Source organism: Danio rerio, chromosome 21 (genome assembly GCF_049306965.1).
Source record: "Danio rerio strain Tuebingen ecotype United States chromosome 21, GRCz12tu, whole genome shotgun sequence".
Lineage (NCBI taxonomy): Eukaryota > Metazoa > Chordata > Actinopteri > Cypriniformes > Danionidae > Danio > Danio rerio.
Genome location: NC_133196.1, coordinates 7,075,313 through 7,095,164, shown reverse-complemented (window position 1 = coordinate 7,095,164; position 19,852 = coordinate 7,075,313). Strand labels below are relative to the sequence as shown.

The following is a 19,852-nucleotide window of genomic DNA, read 5'->3' as shown; positions in this document are numbered from 1 at the left end:
ATTCGCGGTTTGTTTGGCGTTCGTGCTTACGGTCAACCGTCAGCCACGTTTTTCACAAACACGTGCGTTATCGACTATTATTTCCAAAATTTATTTATATTAGAGACTTATATTCAACATATTACTATCTTAAAGTGACAATGTGGTATTAAATGGATTCCGTCGGACTGCGTGTGCTCGCCGGTTTTCGCGTGAACATGCCCGGGCTTGTCTAGTCTTCTGGGCCGGTGGATTGAACCAGCGCTCGGACATCATGGACGGCACTTTTCCACATCAGCTTTTTCCACATTTTTATCTGGACGGACCGCCTGATGTAAAGCCGAAACACTGCTATAGTGGCTGGGGAACATATGAGCGAGTGTTTCCTGTCAATGCTGAGCAGGTAAGACAGAGCTGATACGTCATCATCATAATAATAATCATAACAATGACATGACAGAGCCGTACATACACGAATAGACTTTTAATGTGAAGCAGAACATTTAATCAGTTCATTATATTGTTTAAACTTAACATTTACTGGAAAACCAGCAACAATCAAGAATGGATAATTATGGTGTCGTGGCTTTGGAATAAAAATTAATTAAAATGGAAGTCAATGGAGCAAAAACAGCCACGAACATAATGAAAGGGTAGTCAGTTTGCCTATAGTGTATTACATTTTTTTTGTAAAACTCTCAAACCATTAATATATGAATACACTATTTAAAATATATGTGTCAAAGTATGGTCTGTCACCAAACATCATTCCATTTGCTGAAAAGAGAGCGAGTTGTGGCCAAATTAATACTCAAAATCACCCCAGGATGAAAAGATCCCCAACAGCACACAAGGCTAAATTGATTATAAGATTTGTTATTTTATTAAGAAATATAATTTTTTTTATGAGTTTATGCAACTTGATTTATTTTAATTTATTCATTCATTCTTTTTAATCCTGTTTGAAATTATTGTAATCGTTTTTATTTTAGATTAAGTAAGTACACTAAATAAATACTAAAGATATGACAGCCATCTTTATGGTTTATGCACATATTACAATGCAAATATAATTTGAGCACACATTTTAAACGTCGCTGCATGTCTAGAAAAAAAAAAATCAGGGATTTGTAGATCTACAAACAAATCTACAAATCAGGGATTATAACCACAAACTACTTGTGGTTATAATTCCTGATTTGTAGATTTTTTTTGGTCATAATTTTCTATGATAAAGTTATGAGGCATGTACAAGTAAATTGAGATTTGAAAAAATAAAGAAATATAAAATTAATATAAAAAATGCTAGAATATTCATAAATTTTCCTTTTTTATATTTTATTTATTTTTAATATTATGTGTGTTTATTAGTAATTACAAAGAATCTATACATAAGTAATGCATGCATTAATTGCATGTGTGATAACACTTGTAATAGTGTTAATATTGTAATATATTCATTATTAAAAAATGCATTAACAAACTTAAAATTTACTGGAAAGCCAGCAACAATCAAGAATGGATAATTATGGTGTCGTGGCTTTGGAATAACAATTTATTAAAATGGAAGTCAATGGAGATAAAACAGCCACGAACATAAAGAAAGGGTAGTCAGTTTGCCTATAGTGTATTACATTTTTTGTAAATCTCTCAAACCATTAATATATTAAACTATTCAAAATATGTGTCAAAATATGGTCTGTCAACAAACATCATTCCATTTGCTGAAAGAGAGCGAGTTGTGGCCAAATTAATACTCAAAATTACCCCAGTATGAAAAGATCCCCAACAGCACACAAGGTTAAATTGATTATAAGAAGTGTTTATTTTATTAAAAAATATGTTTTTTTTTTAAATGAATTTATGCAACATGATTTATTTTTTTGCTATTCTTTCTTTCTTGTTTGTCCTGTCTAAATATTGTGTGAAATTATTTTAATCGTTTTTATTTAGGATTAAATAAGTACAGTAAATAAATACTAAAGATATGACAGCCATCTCTATGGTTTATGCACATATTACAATGCAAATATAATTTGAGCACACATTTTAAACGTCTCAGCATTTCTAGAAAAAATCTACAAATCAAGTACTTGTAGATCTCCTAAACAAATCTACAAATCAGAGATTATTACCACAAACTACTTGGGTTTATAATCCCTGATTTGTAGATGTTTTTTGTCATGCATTACGATAAGGTTGTTATGCATGTACAAATTAATTGAGATTTTTAAAAATTGCGTATTCATCTTTTAAGGAAGAATATTAAAAAATACTAGAATATTCATTCATTAATTTAAGCATTTTTCCATTTTTATATTTTATTTAATATTATTTATGTTTATGTTTATTAGTAATTACAAAGGATCTATACATAAATTATGCATGTATAATTGCATGTGTGATAACACTTTATAATAGTGTTAATATTGTAATATATAAATATAAAAATAACGTATTAACAAAATTATAAACTTTATTAGAGAAATTGAAAATAAATTATTTTCATTTATTTATTGTTGTATTGTTCTTGTTTAATTTGACATATTAAAGTTATTTGCATGTTATAACATCTGTAATAGTGTGTTAATATTGTAATGTGTTACATGGCAAAAATAATATATTAACAGCTAAATTAAGAATTAGGCTTAGGACGATAACCATTTTCAATGTATACCGGGGTTTGGCAAAGTCAAAGATTTTATTATTTGCTTTTTTGTTGTTGTTTTTTTGGACAACAATATCTCCTGCAGAAAAGATCTCCAAAGATGCCTTTTTAAATATAAATAAATCAGTGTTTTTGAAGCTAAGGTCAATTATTAATTTGAATTATTTGGTCTGACATTTTTTTTTAACAAAGACATAAAAATGATATATTTTAGAGCAGTAATCACAATACTGTGAAATTGTAATATTTTTTTTATCCAAGGTTATCATACCGTCAGAATCTTATACTGGCCCATGCCTAATTGTGTGTGTTTATTTATTAGTAATTCCAAATGATCTATACATTATTAATGCAAGCATTAACTTATTGTTTTTTATTTCTTTTTAAAGTGTAAGCAAGAACAAAACTTAGTTGGAGAAAATAAATGGTTCTCATTTATTTTTTACTTTATTATTCTTGTGTGATGTGATGACACCTGTAATAGTGTTAATATTGTAAAATGTTTATTAGCAAAAATAATGTGTTAACAAGCTAAATTAAGATTTAATTGGAAAGCATAACATTAAGCTCGTAGACTAGACAAACAATACATATAAAAATGCAAAAACGTAAAGTAATAAATAAAACTAATAGCATAAGTAAATAAACTATGGAAGAAGCTCAGGGCCGATCATTGATAAAAAAAAACTAATTAATTGAAGAAAAAAAAAATTAATTAAAGTTATTCATGTATTATTTTCCTTTATTTACTTTCTTACTGCAATTTTTTTTGTTTTTAACTACTTTTAATCTAGCTCTAGAACCCGTATGGCATAGAAGAAATTCAATAACAATGTGTGTGTGCGTGTATAAATATATATATATAAATCTATTTATAAATCAAACTGATTAGAACTCACGAAATTGTTCAGTCGTTAAAAAAATGTAAAAAAAATATCATTATTGTTTCCACCTACTGATGTCTCACATCAGGGCTTGAAATTGCAACCATTTTGGTCGTATATGCGCCCGAAATTTTATCTATGCGACCTCATAATATATTTGGGAGCATTTGTGCGAGTGCATGAAATTGTTGTGTGCGACCAGTTTTTACTGCAAAATGTTCACCACATGCGCAGATTTGGGAGGCATTCATGCAGAATGCATCTCTGCATGTTAAACGCAGTGCTCAGGAATGGTTTAAAACAGTTGTCATGTCAATTAGCTGCAGTAAACAAAGCCAACTCGTAATGCGTGCCCTGCCTTTGCGCTCTTCTTATTGGCCCACCACTGCTCTAGCACTGAAATATCAGCTGTCAATCACTCAGTCAATGCCTTCTGGCTTTGGATGACAGAGAGAGCTGCTACCGCGAAAAATTGTAAAGCGCTGAAGATGAGAATAAAGATAATACTGACAGATTTTGTTTAAGAAACCATGGCATCTAAAGTTACAAATAATGACACATCTTAGTAGTGATCATGTGCTGAATGTTAATCCACCTTCTACACTTTTTGAAGAGTGGAGAAAAGACTTCCATTGGCTTCAAGTCGGCTATGAAAAGTCTGTGGGATGAAATTTTCAGGTAACTTGGTTGTAGGGCTGTGCAATTAATCGAAAATCCGATTTCGATTTTGGCTTTAAACGATTATGAAAAACCATTAATCGAGAGAAACGATTATTTCATCACGTACCGCCCCCTTTCCAGTTGTACACGTGTGAAAACTCTTTGCCTCTGCAAAGCTCAGTTCCACGTGAAAATGACTAAAAGCATGTGCTGTAATATAACTTTTGCAGCACGGGATGCACATCATTCATGTTTTTAAAAGCGCAAAAGAGCACGTGCTTTTGTGTGTGTGCGCGCGCCGTGCTTAGCCTTGGACAGGTAGCGTGTGTCTGTATTTACGCGCGTGCTGCGCTTAGCCTCGGACAGCAGAGCACACACACATCTAACGCGATCTTAATGTGAGCGCTTTAATGGTCAAGTACATGCACATTTGTGTTAGAGCGCGGTGTTTAGTGATTTTTTATATTAACCCTCATTTGTGTAATAAACTAACAAATTGAGAATCAAAAGAAACGTGAAAGAGAAACCATATCAGAGCCGCACTATTCTTAAAGTGACAGCGTGCGGTATTCCTGCTGCTGCCGACTGTTTTTATTATTATTCAATAATAAAATCAAAAATACAGTGAAGATGCTTAAAGCATAGTTTAAACATAACAGATTTAATAACTCATTTCTAATAACTTATTTATTTTATCTTTGCTATGATGACAGCACATTATATTTTACTAGAATTTTTTCAAGATACTAGTATTCAGCTTAAAGTGACATTCAAAGGCTTAATTAGGGTTAATAGACAAGCCATTGTATAGCAGTAGTTTCTTCTGCAGACAATAAAACATATATATTGCTTAAAGGGGCTAATAATATCGAGCTATTAAAATAGGTTTCAAAATATTCAAACCTGCTTTTATTCTAGCTGAAATAAAACAAATAAGCCTTTTTCCAGAAGAAAAAAAATATTATAGGAAATGCTGTAAAAAAAAAACCCCTCTGTTAAACATCATTTGGGAAATATTCATATATAAAAATAAATTCACAGGAGGACGAATGATTTTAACTTCAACTGATAATCGTTTTGAATAATCGTGATTACAATTATGACCAAAATAATCGTGATTATGATTTTTTCCATAATCGAGCAGCCCTACTTGTTTGCCACATCTAGCAGGAGAGCTTCTGTTTAATCCTTCAAATAATCGCCAGATGCTGTCCGCCGTGCAATTGGGAGCTATATTAAAATGTAACACCACGTACACCATCGCAAATGGGCTTGCACTGAGCAAACTAATATCGCTACTCATGAAGACCGGTATGGCTATTAACATGATGCATGGCTATTAACATGACGTATGGCTATTAACATGACATATGCATATAATAAGGTACAGTACATGTCAAAAGAATCAGTGCAATATCAGACAGCACCCGTGAGAACAGCACAGTTATATCGTTAACAGATTCATTCATGTCAAGCAGTGCGTGCAGGGCCGGTGAGCGCTCCGTGTATCTTTTGATCACTCAGTTCTGTTATAAAAATCTATTTTCTTGTGATAATAGGATTTCGTTGAGACATATTTTCCTCATGCATGCATATTGTGTATATATTTTTTGCTTGTTAGTTTAATTAATGTTGATTTCAAATGCAATAAATATGTTTGAATAAAACTTGTAGTAACGTTGCTTATAATTGGTGGGTGCGACTCAGTTTTGGCTGATGCGTCAACATTTTTTAAGTTAGGAACACCGGTGCTACCAAGCAAAAAGGTTCATATCGAGCCCTGCACATTTATCACATTGCAGTTGTTTATCCGTGTCTTGACTGATGTGTTGTGTGTGTGTGTGTTTTCAGTGTGATGATGAGGGGGCGTTGTATCGGCACAAGTTTGAATCCCAGCACACAGTGAGGGGTGAGGAATGGGTGCAGCTCAAACCAGCCGTCACTCCTTTTACACCACCACATAAAGGTGAACGTCTTTATTTTTTTAAGGGGCTAGGTTTTAGTTTTTGGATGGGCTTGATGCTTCAATTATCAGTTCACATAATGTATCGTGCACTTAAAAAATATTAATAAATAGTAATATAGAGAATGGGAGATTGTTTACTTTCAGTGACACATATTGTAAAGAGAGAGCTTTCTTTATGTAAAATAGAAATCTTTGTTTTGTGGGTGACCTGTGTGTAATGTAATTAACTCACTAATTTATTTAATTTGAATGATCTTTCCAAGATGCCAAAGTCTACTCCACTGATCCGCTGGATCCTCTGGATTTTCCAGAGCAGGTAACTTCATTATTTGGGTCTGTTCATTTTTGTTTAAATGTGACTTTCAATCTTGTAGTGTGGTATTTAACTCACGGGACACTGCTTTACACTGTTCTTTTCAGATGAAGTATTATTATCAGCATCACTGTATGGATGCTTTCTCCACAATGGGACGTTTGCTGGAGGAAAACTTCACTTATAAATCTAATCAATCCAAGGTTCGAGAGTCTGTGTGTGTTTATTGTGGACTGAATTATTGCTGTTTGGTCAAGATTTGATATTGTGTCCTGTTTTTGTTTGTCGAACAGGATGTTATGTCATTACGCTGGTCAAAAGACTTTGTAAAGGGCTTGAATTATAAGAGGTAAGATTGTTTAGTTTGAATCCAGCATTGATCGTTTAATGTTGGATTGTGCTCAGTTTTGCATTTTTAATTTGTAAAATGAGAAGAAAACAATGAAATGTTAAATTTACTGTTTACTTTGACAAGACGATGGAGGTGGATAAAAAGAAAGGAAAAAGGATGAACAAATATTTGTCATTCTACTTCCCCAGTTATATGTTTTGAATTAGAAAATAATACAAGATTTGTACTTGATCTAAAAAAATAATTGATAATCCAAACTCTAAACTCTCTCTGTGGGTCTTCTAGGTGTGAGCTTGGGAAATCTTCCAGGAAGGTCCGTCATATCCACCGTCTCCTCAGTGATATCGTGACGGATGTTCCTCAGCCTCTGCTTTGCTCGCTCCTTCATGAAGAGCTGACCTATCAGAGCGAACAGCAGCAGTTCTCTGCAGATGCTACAGGTGGCGCTTTGGGTTTTTTACCCTTCTATGAGTCTGAGAAGGGGAGCGATGGTTGTCTGATTTATTCCAGTGGAGCCTTAATGGACAAAATCTGTATCCTTTCATGTAGAGCCTCCTAGTGGGTTATTGTAGTCGTTGTGATTAAATTTTCAGGGTTTTCACTGTTCATGGAAAATCAGGGAATGTATTTTCCAGTCATTGACAATCATGAAATTTTTATATATATATATTTTAATCACTTTAGATTTTAGCTTTCATTTATTAATGGTGTGAAAGTGTCACTGTTATGTGCTTGTGTTGTTTGTGACCTGTTCGTGTTTACTTTCTCTCTCTCGCTCTCTCGCTTTGTCCTTCCGTATCTGCTTCATTTTCTCGGGTTCCGTTTATTCGGGATCCAGTGACTTTCATGTTTAATGTTTCAGATCATTAAACTATTTTAAATATTAGTCAAAGATAATAAGTAAACACATCATGCATTTTTTACATGAAGGTTTTTATTATTATTATTTTGGGAAAACAAAATCCAAAACTACATAGCACTCAATCATAAAAACCTTCATTTCAAAACTGCATGATTATTTTTATTCATTTCGCAGTAAATTAGGACATATATTTTTGTGTATTTGAGCTAAGCAGATTTATCAAACAGATATATTTATTAAAATAATATTTTAGCGCCAATAGCCTAGTGATAAAGTTCTATTCCCGGCTTTAGGTCTCATCTCTACTGTCCTCTATTAATAAAGGTGAAAAACCCCTAAGATATATATATATATATATATATATATATATATATATATATATATATATATATATATATATATATATATATATATATATATATATATATATATATATCAAATAATAATAATACTTTAGTCACAGAATATCTTTATAAATAGAAAGATAGATAAAATTTAAATGTATTATCTTTTTTTCTCTTATTTTGCTCTTTTTACACTTTTATTTAATATTTTTTCCTAACTTAAATTTAGGTGTACTAATTTTGGACAATTATTATCATGTGATTTGGCTTCAGTACTGACTAATCTAATGTTAATGCAGACATATAATATTGTAAAGATTCCTGAAGAAAATATTAATTTAAATGAGTGATTTGTAAGGAGTGTACTCGTGTATGTTGTGCACTATATAATATAACATTTTTATATATATTTAATATATTTATATGTATTATTATATATTTTTGTTTATTATCTTAAATAAAGCACTATATTTTAAGTAAAGTCTCAAGGTGCTACAGAAATATATGCTTTGTCAGGCTGTTTTAAACTGCTGAAACAAACTCAATACTAACACTTTTTTTTTCTAAATTTGGTTTAAAATGATGTAATTTCAGGTTTGTTTAGATTCTGTTTGAAGTATACCAGTGCTTAAACTTATTCTGTAAAAATGTATTGGCTTTTCCTTCACTGCCGTTCCTCAGGCTTCCACAGGGTGGCGCAGGAGTATAAGGATGATGGGACTCCGACTTTTAATATGGGCTCTGAACCAGTTGTCTTTAATCTGAATGCAGCGGCCAGACAAATCAGTTGTGGAAACTATGAGAATTCAGGTGAGGACAGATAAATCATGTTTTTGAAGAGTCAGTCATTACACGATATTAGTCAATAATACTGAAACGTAACTATAAACTTATGAAACTAAAACATTTAACGCAGTAGTAGACTAATCAATCTGAATTTCACAGGCGCCTTAACATTTCCAAAACTAAATTTTAGGCCTTGAAAAGTCTTATATTTATTGAAATATTGAGTTGTAGGTTAAATTATTTAAGACTTTTTGCCTTGAGTTTAGTTCATTTTTTAGTCATTTAATTTTGATGTAAAAGAAGTGCATGTTTTCAACTGGAGTTTGCTTGTTTTGACACATTATTTAAATATTATTAGAAATAACTACCTTTTTTGAGGCAAGTAATTATCTTTTACATTGACCTAGCCGGGAAATTACAAAAAATATGGAACAATTATGCCCTGTATAAGTCTATTTTGTTTATAATGGACTTAAAATATTCTTAAAAAGTCTTAAATCTGACTTGATGAGACCTGCAGAAACACTGATTTCTTAATATCTTTTATGCAGTTCATGTGGCTGTGCGGTCGGATTATTTCTGTGGCGCTTGGTTTGTCTTTGACAAACTAAAGCCCAGTTTGGTGGACGTCATCCAGACAAAACAGCGCTTCTCCTGCGTCACCGTCAGGTGTGTTTTAAACCTCTTACAATAATGTGTGCTTCACAAAACACATCCCGATGGACACTCTTTAGGGGATAATTCACCACAAAATGAAAATTCATTTGCTAGTTCGCTTGAGTGTGTGCAGCATCGCAGAGTTGGCGGAGGTTCACTTTGGGTGCGTGCGACATGATTTCGGCTGGTGGAACGCACAACATTTTTTTAAACTTGAGCGAACAGTTCTCGTAGTAGTACAGTACTACGAGTAGAACAGTTGTAGAACAGTAGTGAAAGTGTGTATGAACACTGAAATGATTCAATAATATTAGCGATATGACTTCAATGTTTATCTGTTGGACAAACTTTAGGCCTTAAAAAGTCTTAAGTCTTCTGACTTATTGTGTTGTAGGTTATACATCTTTTTTTTTAACAGGTTTTAATTTTCCTTTGTTCATGTATACCATTCTGGCCCTTAACACATGTACAATCACCAACAATCCCAATCTCAATAAAACGCTTAATTTTCTAATATGAAAATAGCATTTAATTTCTTTCCGTACAGTAACACTTGTTTAAAAGTTTTGCATTTATTTACTTCTGAAGATACTGACCTGACCAATAGTTTTTTATTATCAAAATATTATTATGATTGTATTGTTAAATGTATTAAATTATAATAATTTTTAAATAGGGCAAGTTAAAAGTCTTCTCCAACTGTGGTATCACAAATATCCTTAGCATTTAGCCCTGTATAAGCCTAAAATTGAATTCACTATGGTCTTAAAAATGTCTTTAAAAGGTCTTAATTTAACTTGGTGAAACCGGCAGAACCCCTGCTTTAGACCTATGCCGTTATTCGGTTAATGAATGTGTTTGGGATTGATATCATGGGAGCTTCAAAATATTCTGGATAATTATTTATTATTTAACGTGTGCTTATTAGGAGTATACACATTGTATTTGCAGTGGATTTTTGTATTTGCACCATTTTAGCCATTGCAACTCTATTCTAAATATGAGTTAAATATAAAAGATAAATACAAAAATGAGTTAAAATGATAATAAAATAACTTGTATGTATGAATGTGTTGTCTTTTACAGTCCACACTTACCAGGTGAGATTGTAGTTGCCAATGAGCAAGGAGCAGCGTATTTGTGGACTCCCAAAAAAGGGTAAGTGTGTGTGTGTGTGTGTGTGTGTGTGTGTGTGTGTGTGTGTGTGTGTGTGTGTGTGTGTGTGTGTGAGTGTGTGTGTGTGAGTGAGTGAGAGAGAACAATATGTGCTTGACTGTTATCTTGTGCCTAGAGCTCAGTGTACAAAACTCCAACATCTTCATCAAATCCACTACAAAAGGTTCTTTAGATGAGTTTGTCCAGTACCTAAGCTTATAGTAATGTTTTAATAAGATTAGTTTTAGATATTAGAACAGCTTGACCAGAAAACCTTATTTGTTATGTTAAATTCAAGTTTCAAAGCATTTACTATAATTAAGAATTCTCTTACACAGTGGTTCTCAAACTCTTTTTCACCAAGTACCACCTCAGAAAAAAATTGTCTCTCCAATTACCACCATAATGAGCAGTATTGAAATTCATAGCGTAGTAGGTCCAGCAAAGCAGCCACAGCTCTGCACAGTTTAAAACATGGCAAATTAATTCCTATTATTAATGATATTTATTATTATCGACCACTTTAAAGATTATAAATAGTTTGAACATTAACAATGTGCTTTTTAAAAGTTAATAAGAATGGTAGGCTACTGGTTTTACAAAGTAAAATAAAAAAACTCCTGTACTAAAATGTAAAGTATTAACATATAATATCCGATTCATCAAAACCTGTAAATGTTTCTTTATGAATATAGGCTATTCAACACCATATTGATATATGAACCATTTTTGATAAAATGTGAAATGTATGTAGCATGTACAAATGACATTTGATTCCTCTGCGTACCACTAGAAGCAAGCCCGCATACCACTAATGGTAAACGTACCACAGTTTAGGAACCAACGCTCTAACACTTTGATAGCTGCATATTTTTATATACTGAGATTATACTTTTTTCACCATTTTATCATATTTTCAGGTATTTAATGTTGATTTATTGTCACATAAATCAGTGTTATTTTAGTATAATTTAGTTTAGTAAATTATTCATTGTTTGAACATTTAGTTTGTTTAATCTTCAGTACTTGTTTGTGTTGTTGTGTTTTAGTTCTGATTGTTTTTGTACAATTTTTATTTCAAATTGAACCTTTATTGAGTGAATTATTAGTTATACTTATTTTGGGTTTGAGGATGAGGTTTTGTTCTGTTTTCATGCCCTTGTTTTGGTTTTATTTTAATTAACTAAACAGTTTTGGTGTAGGTCAGTAATAAAACTGGGCAGTTCTTCCAGAATTTTGCGAGTTCAATGGATCTTGAGATTATTAAAAAAATATTTTAAAAGATTTCTGTGTATTTTCACAGAAAAAACAGAATTTTAGTAAGTTTTGAGAAAAACATCACAAATCCCATTTTAGGCTGCAAACAAACACGCACATCTATATTTATATATGACTGTGATTGGCCTTGAAGGTCACTTCATTTACCAAACCGTTTAGTGAGTGTAACCACAGATACAGGGACACTGGAGCGTTTTAAAGCTGTAAAGTTCAGCTGGTCTGTTTATAAGCTGACATACAAGAGATCCCCTGATGAATTGACTGATCATCACGGCTTTAAAACGCTCCAGTGTCCCTGTATCTGTGGTTGCACTCTGTAATCAGTGGTGAGTTTGGTGAAATGATGACCTTCACGGCCAATCACAGTCATTTCTGTTGAGCATGTGAACAAAATGACAAATCAGCGATGTTTAAGAATGAGCTCAACAGCGCTCAAATGTTAGCGGGAAATGGACGTTTTTAAAATTACAGTACCAATTGGCATCGAATTCCAGTATTGAGACAACCCTAAAATATATATGATGTCCCTGCAAAATCCTGGAGGCACTGCCAGAAAATATTTAATTAATTTTGACTTAAAAATACAGATAATTTTATATTTGACACTTGCGTTATTTTTATTTGTATATTTTATCTTCTGTGCTATATTAAACAGCCAGTGCAAATGTCAAGATTTTCTGTGAAAGATTTAAATTTGTGTTTTTTTTCTTTGTTAAATAAAATCATCGTATAACTTTATAAGATATGCATAACAGTGCAGAATTTGTTTGAATAACAGTTGTGTTATTTTAAGTGTGCTTTCTGAAACGTGAAAAAACCCAGACTATTAAAAAAAATCTAAATTTCAACCTGTCATTTCATGTAGAATCAGTAAGGAACTGCTGTATTTGGGAAAAGTCATTTATTATAAACACAAGAACAACCAAATATCGATGATTCCCACAAATTATATGTAATTTCCTTATTGCATTCATAACAACCGTACATCATGCATGAATCTTCAGCAAGTTCCTCCATCAACAGCTTCAGAGAACAGTTTTCACTCTTAAACTGAAGTTTATGATTAATCAAACCTGTTTTTTTGCAGTAAGAATAAGCTGTAGTTCTGTAAATGAGCTGATGTAACCTGCACCACATGATGCAGCGTGTGAATGTTGTAACTCTGTTCTCTTCCAGATTGCAGAAGTTTCGTGAAGAAGATGCCAACCTGTACTTTAATGCCAAGTCGCCGTGGCGATGGTGTGATTTCTCCTGCCACCCGAGAGTGTTGGTCTATGCTGACAGAACAGGGGCGGAGCTTACAGACATACGGGTAAAGACTGAAATATCACTGAATAAAACCTGCTTATAGATGTTATAATGTTTTTTTTTTCCAGAGACAATGCACATTCTATAATTACAGAAAGGTATAATGTGCCAGAATTATCCCAAAGGCTTTTTTCCCCCTCTGTAGTGACTGGAATGATGCTAAAATAGTCACCCTAAATATATTAAACAGTTATTTAATTTATAATAATTACAAGCTTCAAAATACATATACATTTTTCATCATTCCTAAATAATGATTCTCTAAAAATAGACTGACTTTTTATGTCGAGGTCAGACTGCATGATTTTGGCCCCGATTTTGACTCGCCAACAAGTTTAGAGAAATCGCAGACAAATGTGTGAAATCACAGGCAAATCACTGCTTGTTCACGTGAGTAACAGTCACACAGAGTGAACCTTCAAAGACACCATCTGAGAGAATCGACGATGAGTTGCTAACAACCGTGAGATATTTGGCATACTAAATATCTGGAGCTGTCGGTGATTCAAATCATGCCGTGTGAAATGAGTATTCTGAATAAAAATAACATTAGCGATTACCTACAGCCGATGAGAGAGCAGCATCCACTAGTATGAGTATCTGCAGGCCAGTGGGAGGTTGGGGGAGAAGTTAAAAGGGCTTCGTGTAAATTTGGCAGAAGCACTTGTGTCTGTTTAAAGTATCATCTGAGCAACACCCCAACCAGGTCAGAAAAAAGTTGAGGGGAAATTGTCAATTCCCTTCAAAACCAGGCGAGCAACATAAGTTTCAAACCCCACTAAAGGCTTATTTCTTATTACATAGTTAATCGCAAAAGGTATATTACGTCACCTCACATTGCTTCCAAGCACCTGTTTGCGTGTGTGAATTAAAATTAAATCAATTAAAATGACAGTAATTCAATATTTTCATCAAATATTTTCCTTAGACTTCTGTGCTATACTATAGAATACTATAACAAATGGACTGATGTATGTATATGTATGTAAAAGGTGTAATTTTCCACACTCATAAAGAGCTGGAAAAGATTTAAAATACACATGGAAAGTCCTTAAATTTGACTGGAGATGTTGTAAGAATCCTGAAAAAACCCCACATCTGAATACCAGAGTGAAGTAAATAAAAATCATCAGCATGCTATGAAGAAATCAAAGGTAGATACCTTAGAAAAGATACCCCGATTTTTTTTTTTTTTTTTGTGATCTTTTGACATTGAATAGGTTTTCTCAGGAGTGCATTTGGAAATTAGCCTGATCCAATATACAACTTTCACTTAAATAATGTGCATTTGTTTTCTAGCCGTTCCAACCTGAAGTTAATCCTTTATCTTGGCATTATGTTGAAGTTTTTGGCCACAAAAAAATGCAATAAATCAAAAATTGTGCACTTGTAATTTTCATTAGTAGGTAATAAATTACATACTTATATGTGGAGTATATTACCTAGATACCCTTTTCTTCAATTTTTAGGACAAAGTTGATCAGCTGTTGTTGTTGTAAATATTTTATTGAAATGTTTTTTTGTGTGTTGAAATGGCACTGGTTTTGCCACCCGTGAATATAATATAGCCATTGTTGCTGACATTAAGTCATAAATCCTCTTTTGTGAACCTAATCCATAATCAAAAACAAGGCTATTTACAGGATCTCTCTCTCTTCCTATTTTGCTTCTGATCTTTCTGCTTTTGCTCATGCCTTTGTTTATTATGAATAATGGTCCTTATTTGCAATTCTCTTAGATGCATGAAAGCATCTGCTAAATGAATAAATGTACAATATTTGAATAAATCTCACTGGATGAATGTGGTGGAACAGATGAAAAGAAACTGCTTTCTAATTGATCAAATTATTACGGTTGTACAATAAGGATATGTTAGTTAAAGCATTACTAACATGACAAACAGTAAAGAATACATTTACTGCAGTATTTATTGATGTCTGTTAACTTTAGTTATTGAAAAATACTCATGTATTGTTAGTAAATGTTCACTTACAGTGCATTATCTAATGTTAATAAGCATGAATCATTAGTAAGACTTTATTTTGATGGTTTTTATTGCACATAAGAAACTGCAAGTACATGTCAACTTACACTAACCCCTAACAGTCTACTTATAATCTATTGAGAATTAGTTGGCATGTAGATGCAATGTAACTTAAATTCAACAAAATGCGTTAAAGGGAACAATAAAATAAATTGATGCCGGATCATTACTAACTGCTGTATTATTAGTTCATGTTAGTAAATACATCAACTAACATTATCCAATGAAACCTTATTGTAAAGTGTGACCATTAATTTTGATTCCATTTATTCTTTTTAATAGAATATAACAATGTTATGAATAAATACTTTAATGTTAATAATTTCCTTGACAATAATAATAGATTAATCATCTAATTTTGTTTTTTACAATTAGAAACTTTAGTATATATAATATATATAACTAATGATTTATATTTATTGCATCAAAGGAACATTTGTATATAAAATGTATAACACATCATATTGAAATCACAATTGTTAATAATGACTGGACTTTTATTATCATTATTATGAGTTGTAGTAGTATTAAAAACCGTATTAAACAATGATTATCAGATTAATTTTCTTGTGTTTACACATTTTGTTTTGTTGTTTTATTTCCTCCTTCAGTCCCTTCCCTTATTTCATATGAATTTACTTATGTAATTTGTTATTAATCTTTGTCTCTTCCTTCATGCAGAGTGCTGACTGTAATCACACCTTGTTCCGCATTGGAAAGACTCCAGCTTGTCTGTCGGGAGAGCGAGTGATTCTGGTCAAATACCTGGGCAACATCCACCCCCATCACCACCTTATCAACACACAGGTAAAAACACCGTCTGACATCAGTGCAGTCAGATATTACCCATTAAAATACAGGTGTCAAACTCAGTTCCTGGAGGGCCGCAGCTCTGCATGGCTTAGTTCCAGTCCTGATCAGACTAATTGAGTGTTTTAGGCTTGTTTGATACCTACAGATAGGTGCGATGAAGCAGGGCAGGAATTAAACGCTGCAGGGCTCCGGCCCTGCAGGAATTGACTTAGACACCCCTGCATTAAAGGGATAGTTCACACAAAAGTGAAAATATCCTTTTTGATTCTTTCTTTTAAGATCATCAAGCATGTTCGACTGGATTGTGTTAGTTTTAATTCTGTGAGGAATTTATTCTGTTCATTATTTTGAAGCAATTTTTTTTATTTATTTAACTGTTTATCCAAATGCAGTTTGAGTTTTTGCCAAAAATAAACAGTAAGACATTAATATAATCTATATCTCCACCAGACCTCCACCTACATGTTCTTGTCTTAAAAATGGCCTGGAGAAGAAGCTGGCATGGAGTTAACCACAAACAATTGCTCCCTCTTATGGTTAAAATGTCTTTCTTCTGATGAACACAAAAGATATATTGATAAATGCTGATTTCTGGGACACAACATCAACTATTATAGTAGGAAAACTACTTAAAAAATTACTATGGATGTCAATGGGTGCAAGCTAGCTGCAATTTTCTAAATATCTTTTTTTGTGTTCAACCGACAAAGAAAGACTAAATTAAGTTTAAGACAGAATTTTTATTATTTAATTTTCAGCTGAGTTATTTCTAAATACCATAAGGGATTTCCGTGAGATTTTTGAAAACATACTTGTATGGTCATCTGTAGGGATGTATGGACATTTTAGCCGATGTTGATAAACAACTCTTTAAATTTAGATAGGCCTATAAATATATTTTTTTCTGTTCATGATTGCAAAAGCAAAAGGCAAACACACATTATACTGTTTACATATACAGTTAGTCATTTAGTTCCTGGAGGATCATCAACACTGCATGTTTTGGATGTCTCCTTTGTCACACCCATTACAGGTATTTCAGTCTCTGCTAATGAGCCGATGATCTGAATTAGGTGTGTTTGATTAAGGAGACATGGAAAATGTGCAGAGCTGGTGGTCCTCCTGGAACGTGGTTGAGAAACACTGGTTTAGCTGACGCTTTCGTTCAAAGTGACCTACAAAGTTAGAAAGTAACTAGTTACTGTAATTAAATGACTTTTCCAGTGAACAATTAAGGAATTATTTTTCATTTTTTAGGCAATTAAATTACTTTATGTACTTGTCTGAAGTACTGTAAATAAATAATCAGTTCTGTATAAATCAATTTAGAGAAACAGAGTAAATTTAGATGTATTTTTTTATTCGCATATTTTGCATAATAACCCATTTTTTCCGACAATTGTATGTGCTTTCGAAACGAGTGAGGAATTTAAGCCAATATATGATATGTATGAAATATGGATTGGTCTTATGAAACTCTTTTTTTTTTTATTATTTTATACATAATGTTTACCTTTTTTTAAACTAAGAGGTCAACATAAATAACTCTTTCAATTCTGTACATTTGTCTGTGCATTGATGTCTACAAGTTAATGTTTATGAGTTAAGCAGTATTGAGTGATTAAATTACTTATTGATTAATTAGGAGACTTTTCAGACAAAGTAATTGGAAAAGTAATTTAAACACAATTATAATGATGCAATAAGTATTTAATTTAGTTAGCCAACATTAGTTACTTACAAATGAGCTAGCAATCTGTAAGAGGTAATACACACAATAAGAACTACTTGCACAAATGTACTGATGTTGCTTAGAGCGGTGGTCCCTTTTTAGTCAAGCCTTTTATCACTGCGGACCAGTCGACGCTTGATAATTTTACCGTGGCCCATGACGAGCTGACAAAACATTGCTTATTTATGGAGAAAATTAAGCAGCACTGCAGTGTTTGGTTGTTCTGTGTTTGTCTGAAGTAATTAGTCTACCGAAATGTGTATATTTCATAACGAACTTGCACACAGAAAAAACTCGATATGTGAATGGACTCTAAAGCCGCCGTCATTTGCGATCTCCACCAGTTGATCATCTTTCACAGGCATGCTGGATTCCCCTTTGCAAAGAAACTTTCCTAAGACGTCTGCTTTTTCTAGGATGTGGGTTAAATTTTGGTACTCAAGTGCCCTAGATATAACCGAGAGAATACTGTCAAAATAAAAGATTGTTCAGACTCAAATAATAAATAAAACGGAAATAATGAATGAGTTCTTGTGCAGCCCAGTACCAATTGATCCATTGCAGCCTGGGGGGTTGGGGATCACTGGCTTAGAAAAATAAGAGCTATTTTATCGAGGCTTTAATTGAATTTCAGCACATCTATCTAATCCCTTCTCTGTACAAAAGAAAATAACTTCCTATTTCCTCGCTTGCAGTTTTCCTCCTACATCATGGACGAGCGGGTTCCCAGTATTCCTATGCTGAAATGGGACCACATGATGGACTTTCCACCAATATACACCTGCGCTTTACCTCCAAAATCCCAGAGTCAAAGCTGCAAAGTGCTGCTGGGAGCTCAGAGGTCGCAGGAAATCATGTTACTGCAGTACACGGGTGAGAGCTTTGGGCTTGTTAACAACAGTTGCATATTGTATTGCATAACATGTTCCTTCATGGCAAATCATTACACTCAAAGCAAATTGCTGTGCATTATTATCATCATTATGCATTATTATGTGCCAAGTTGGCGGTTCATTCCACTGTGATGACCCCTGATAAATAAAGGGACTAAGCTGAAGGAAAGTAAATGAATGAATGTGATCAATTCTGAGACACAAAATTAACAGTTGCACGTCAGGGGCTTCACAAGGGGCCTTCAGTGACATGATCTTGAATGGGGTCCTTCAGCTAATTTAAATTTTCCATGGACTTGCCCAATTTAAAGATAGCATGTTAAAGTGCGCTCGTTTTTGCAATTGTTTTGGGACTTCCGATGTAGCTTCCTATGGGAGAAATGACTAGGAATATTAAATGGTAGAAAACGGTCAAACTACTTGCTCGACAAACAACTGTTTGCATGACTATACACACAAAATAGAATAAGACAAAAAACAAATATCGGTTTGCAACATCAAGCTGCAAAACGAGCTGTTTTTAACATCTAAAATGAATGGAAGTGAATGAAACCGGAAGTCTCGAGGCAAAATGATTGAAATGGCTGTGCCCGCTCGTCCACGGAGAATAAGGTGAATAGTGTCACACCAAAGGACATGGCTTGACAATTGCGAGTTACTAAAAAAGACACTTGTAAAACAAGATCAGAGGTATTTATTAATGAATGATTTCTTTTTAATTTATAAGAGCTGTAATTTATTGAACTATGCTTGAAATGGTCACACCGTAAGACAGTTTTGAAATTTTTATAACAAGGAGTTCATGTTTTCTGCATTTTAAGTGATGGTAATACTAATTAGTTTTTTTTTTGTCGTGTGTTGACAGTGAAAATGCAACAACCCATATCATCTCTTGTTTTGTGTCATCTAGGTGGCAGGCAACATGCTTGTCAGACTCAAGGACCCATTCAAAAGCTTTTGTGTCCAAAAGACAGTCTAAGCCACCTGAACCTTCAGCTGCCGCACAAGAGACGCATCGCTCAGAAGAGACTGAACAGCCCTGCTGCAGGTCAGAAACGTCCTGCAAACATTTAAAACAGCTGAAGATTAATAAGTTTTGATTTGCATTAAATATGGACTGTATGAAGTAGCAGTTCAAGTATTACCTGTGTAGCATAT

The 19,852-nt window shown here is 33.1% G+C and overlaps 1 protein-coding gene across 2 annotated transcripts in view; it reads left to right on the top strand.

The window, feature by feature from the left end:
* taf1c (TATA-box binding protein associated factor, RNA polymerase I subunit C) overlaps positions 1-19,852 on the top strand; it is a 37,252-nt gene continuing 17,400 nt past the window's right edge. The window contains exons 1-13 of one of the 2 annotated variants that reach the window (XR_012397104.1): positions 1-382; positions 6,043-6,157; positions 6,421-6,473; positions 6,578-6,673; positions 6,764-6,819; positions 7,108-7,355; positions 8,710-8,838; positions 9,366-9,483; positions 10,558-10,629; positions 13,081-13,216; positions 15,938-16,063; positions 18,497-18,674; positions 19,605-19,813. Coding sequence is in view for 1 of the 2 variants with exons in the window: in XM_002665873.8 (XP_002665919.3) it covers positions 254-382; positions 6,043-6,157; positions 6,421-6,473; positions 6,578-6,673; positions 6,764-6,819; positions 7,108-7,355; positions 8,710-8,838; positions 9,366-9,483; positions 10,558-10,629; positions 13,081-13,216; positions 15,938-16,063; positions 18,497-18,674; positions 19,605-19,742 (1,594 nt within the window). In the remaining variant the exon portion in view is untranslated. The remainder of the gene's footprint in view (positions 383-6,042; positions 6,158-6,420; positions 6,474-6,577; positions 6,674-6,763; positions 6,820-7,107; positions 7,356-8,709; positions 8,839-9,365; positions 9,484-10,557; positions 10,630-13,080; positions 13,217-15,937; positions 16,064-18,496; positions 18,675-19,604; positions 19,814-19,852) is intronic. The other variant, XM_002665873.8, reaches the window with a different exon arrangement.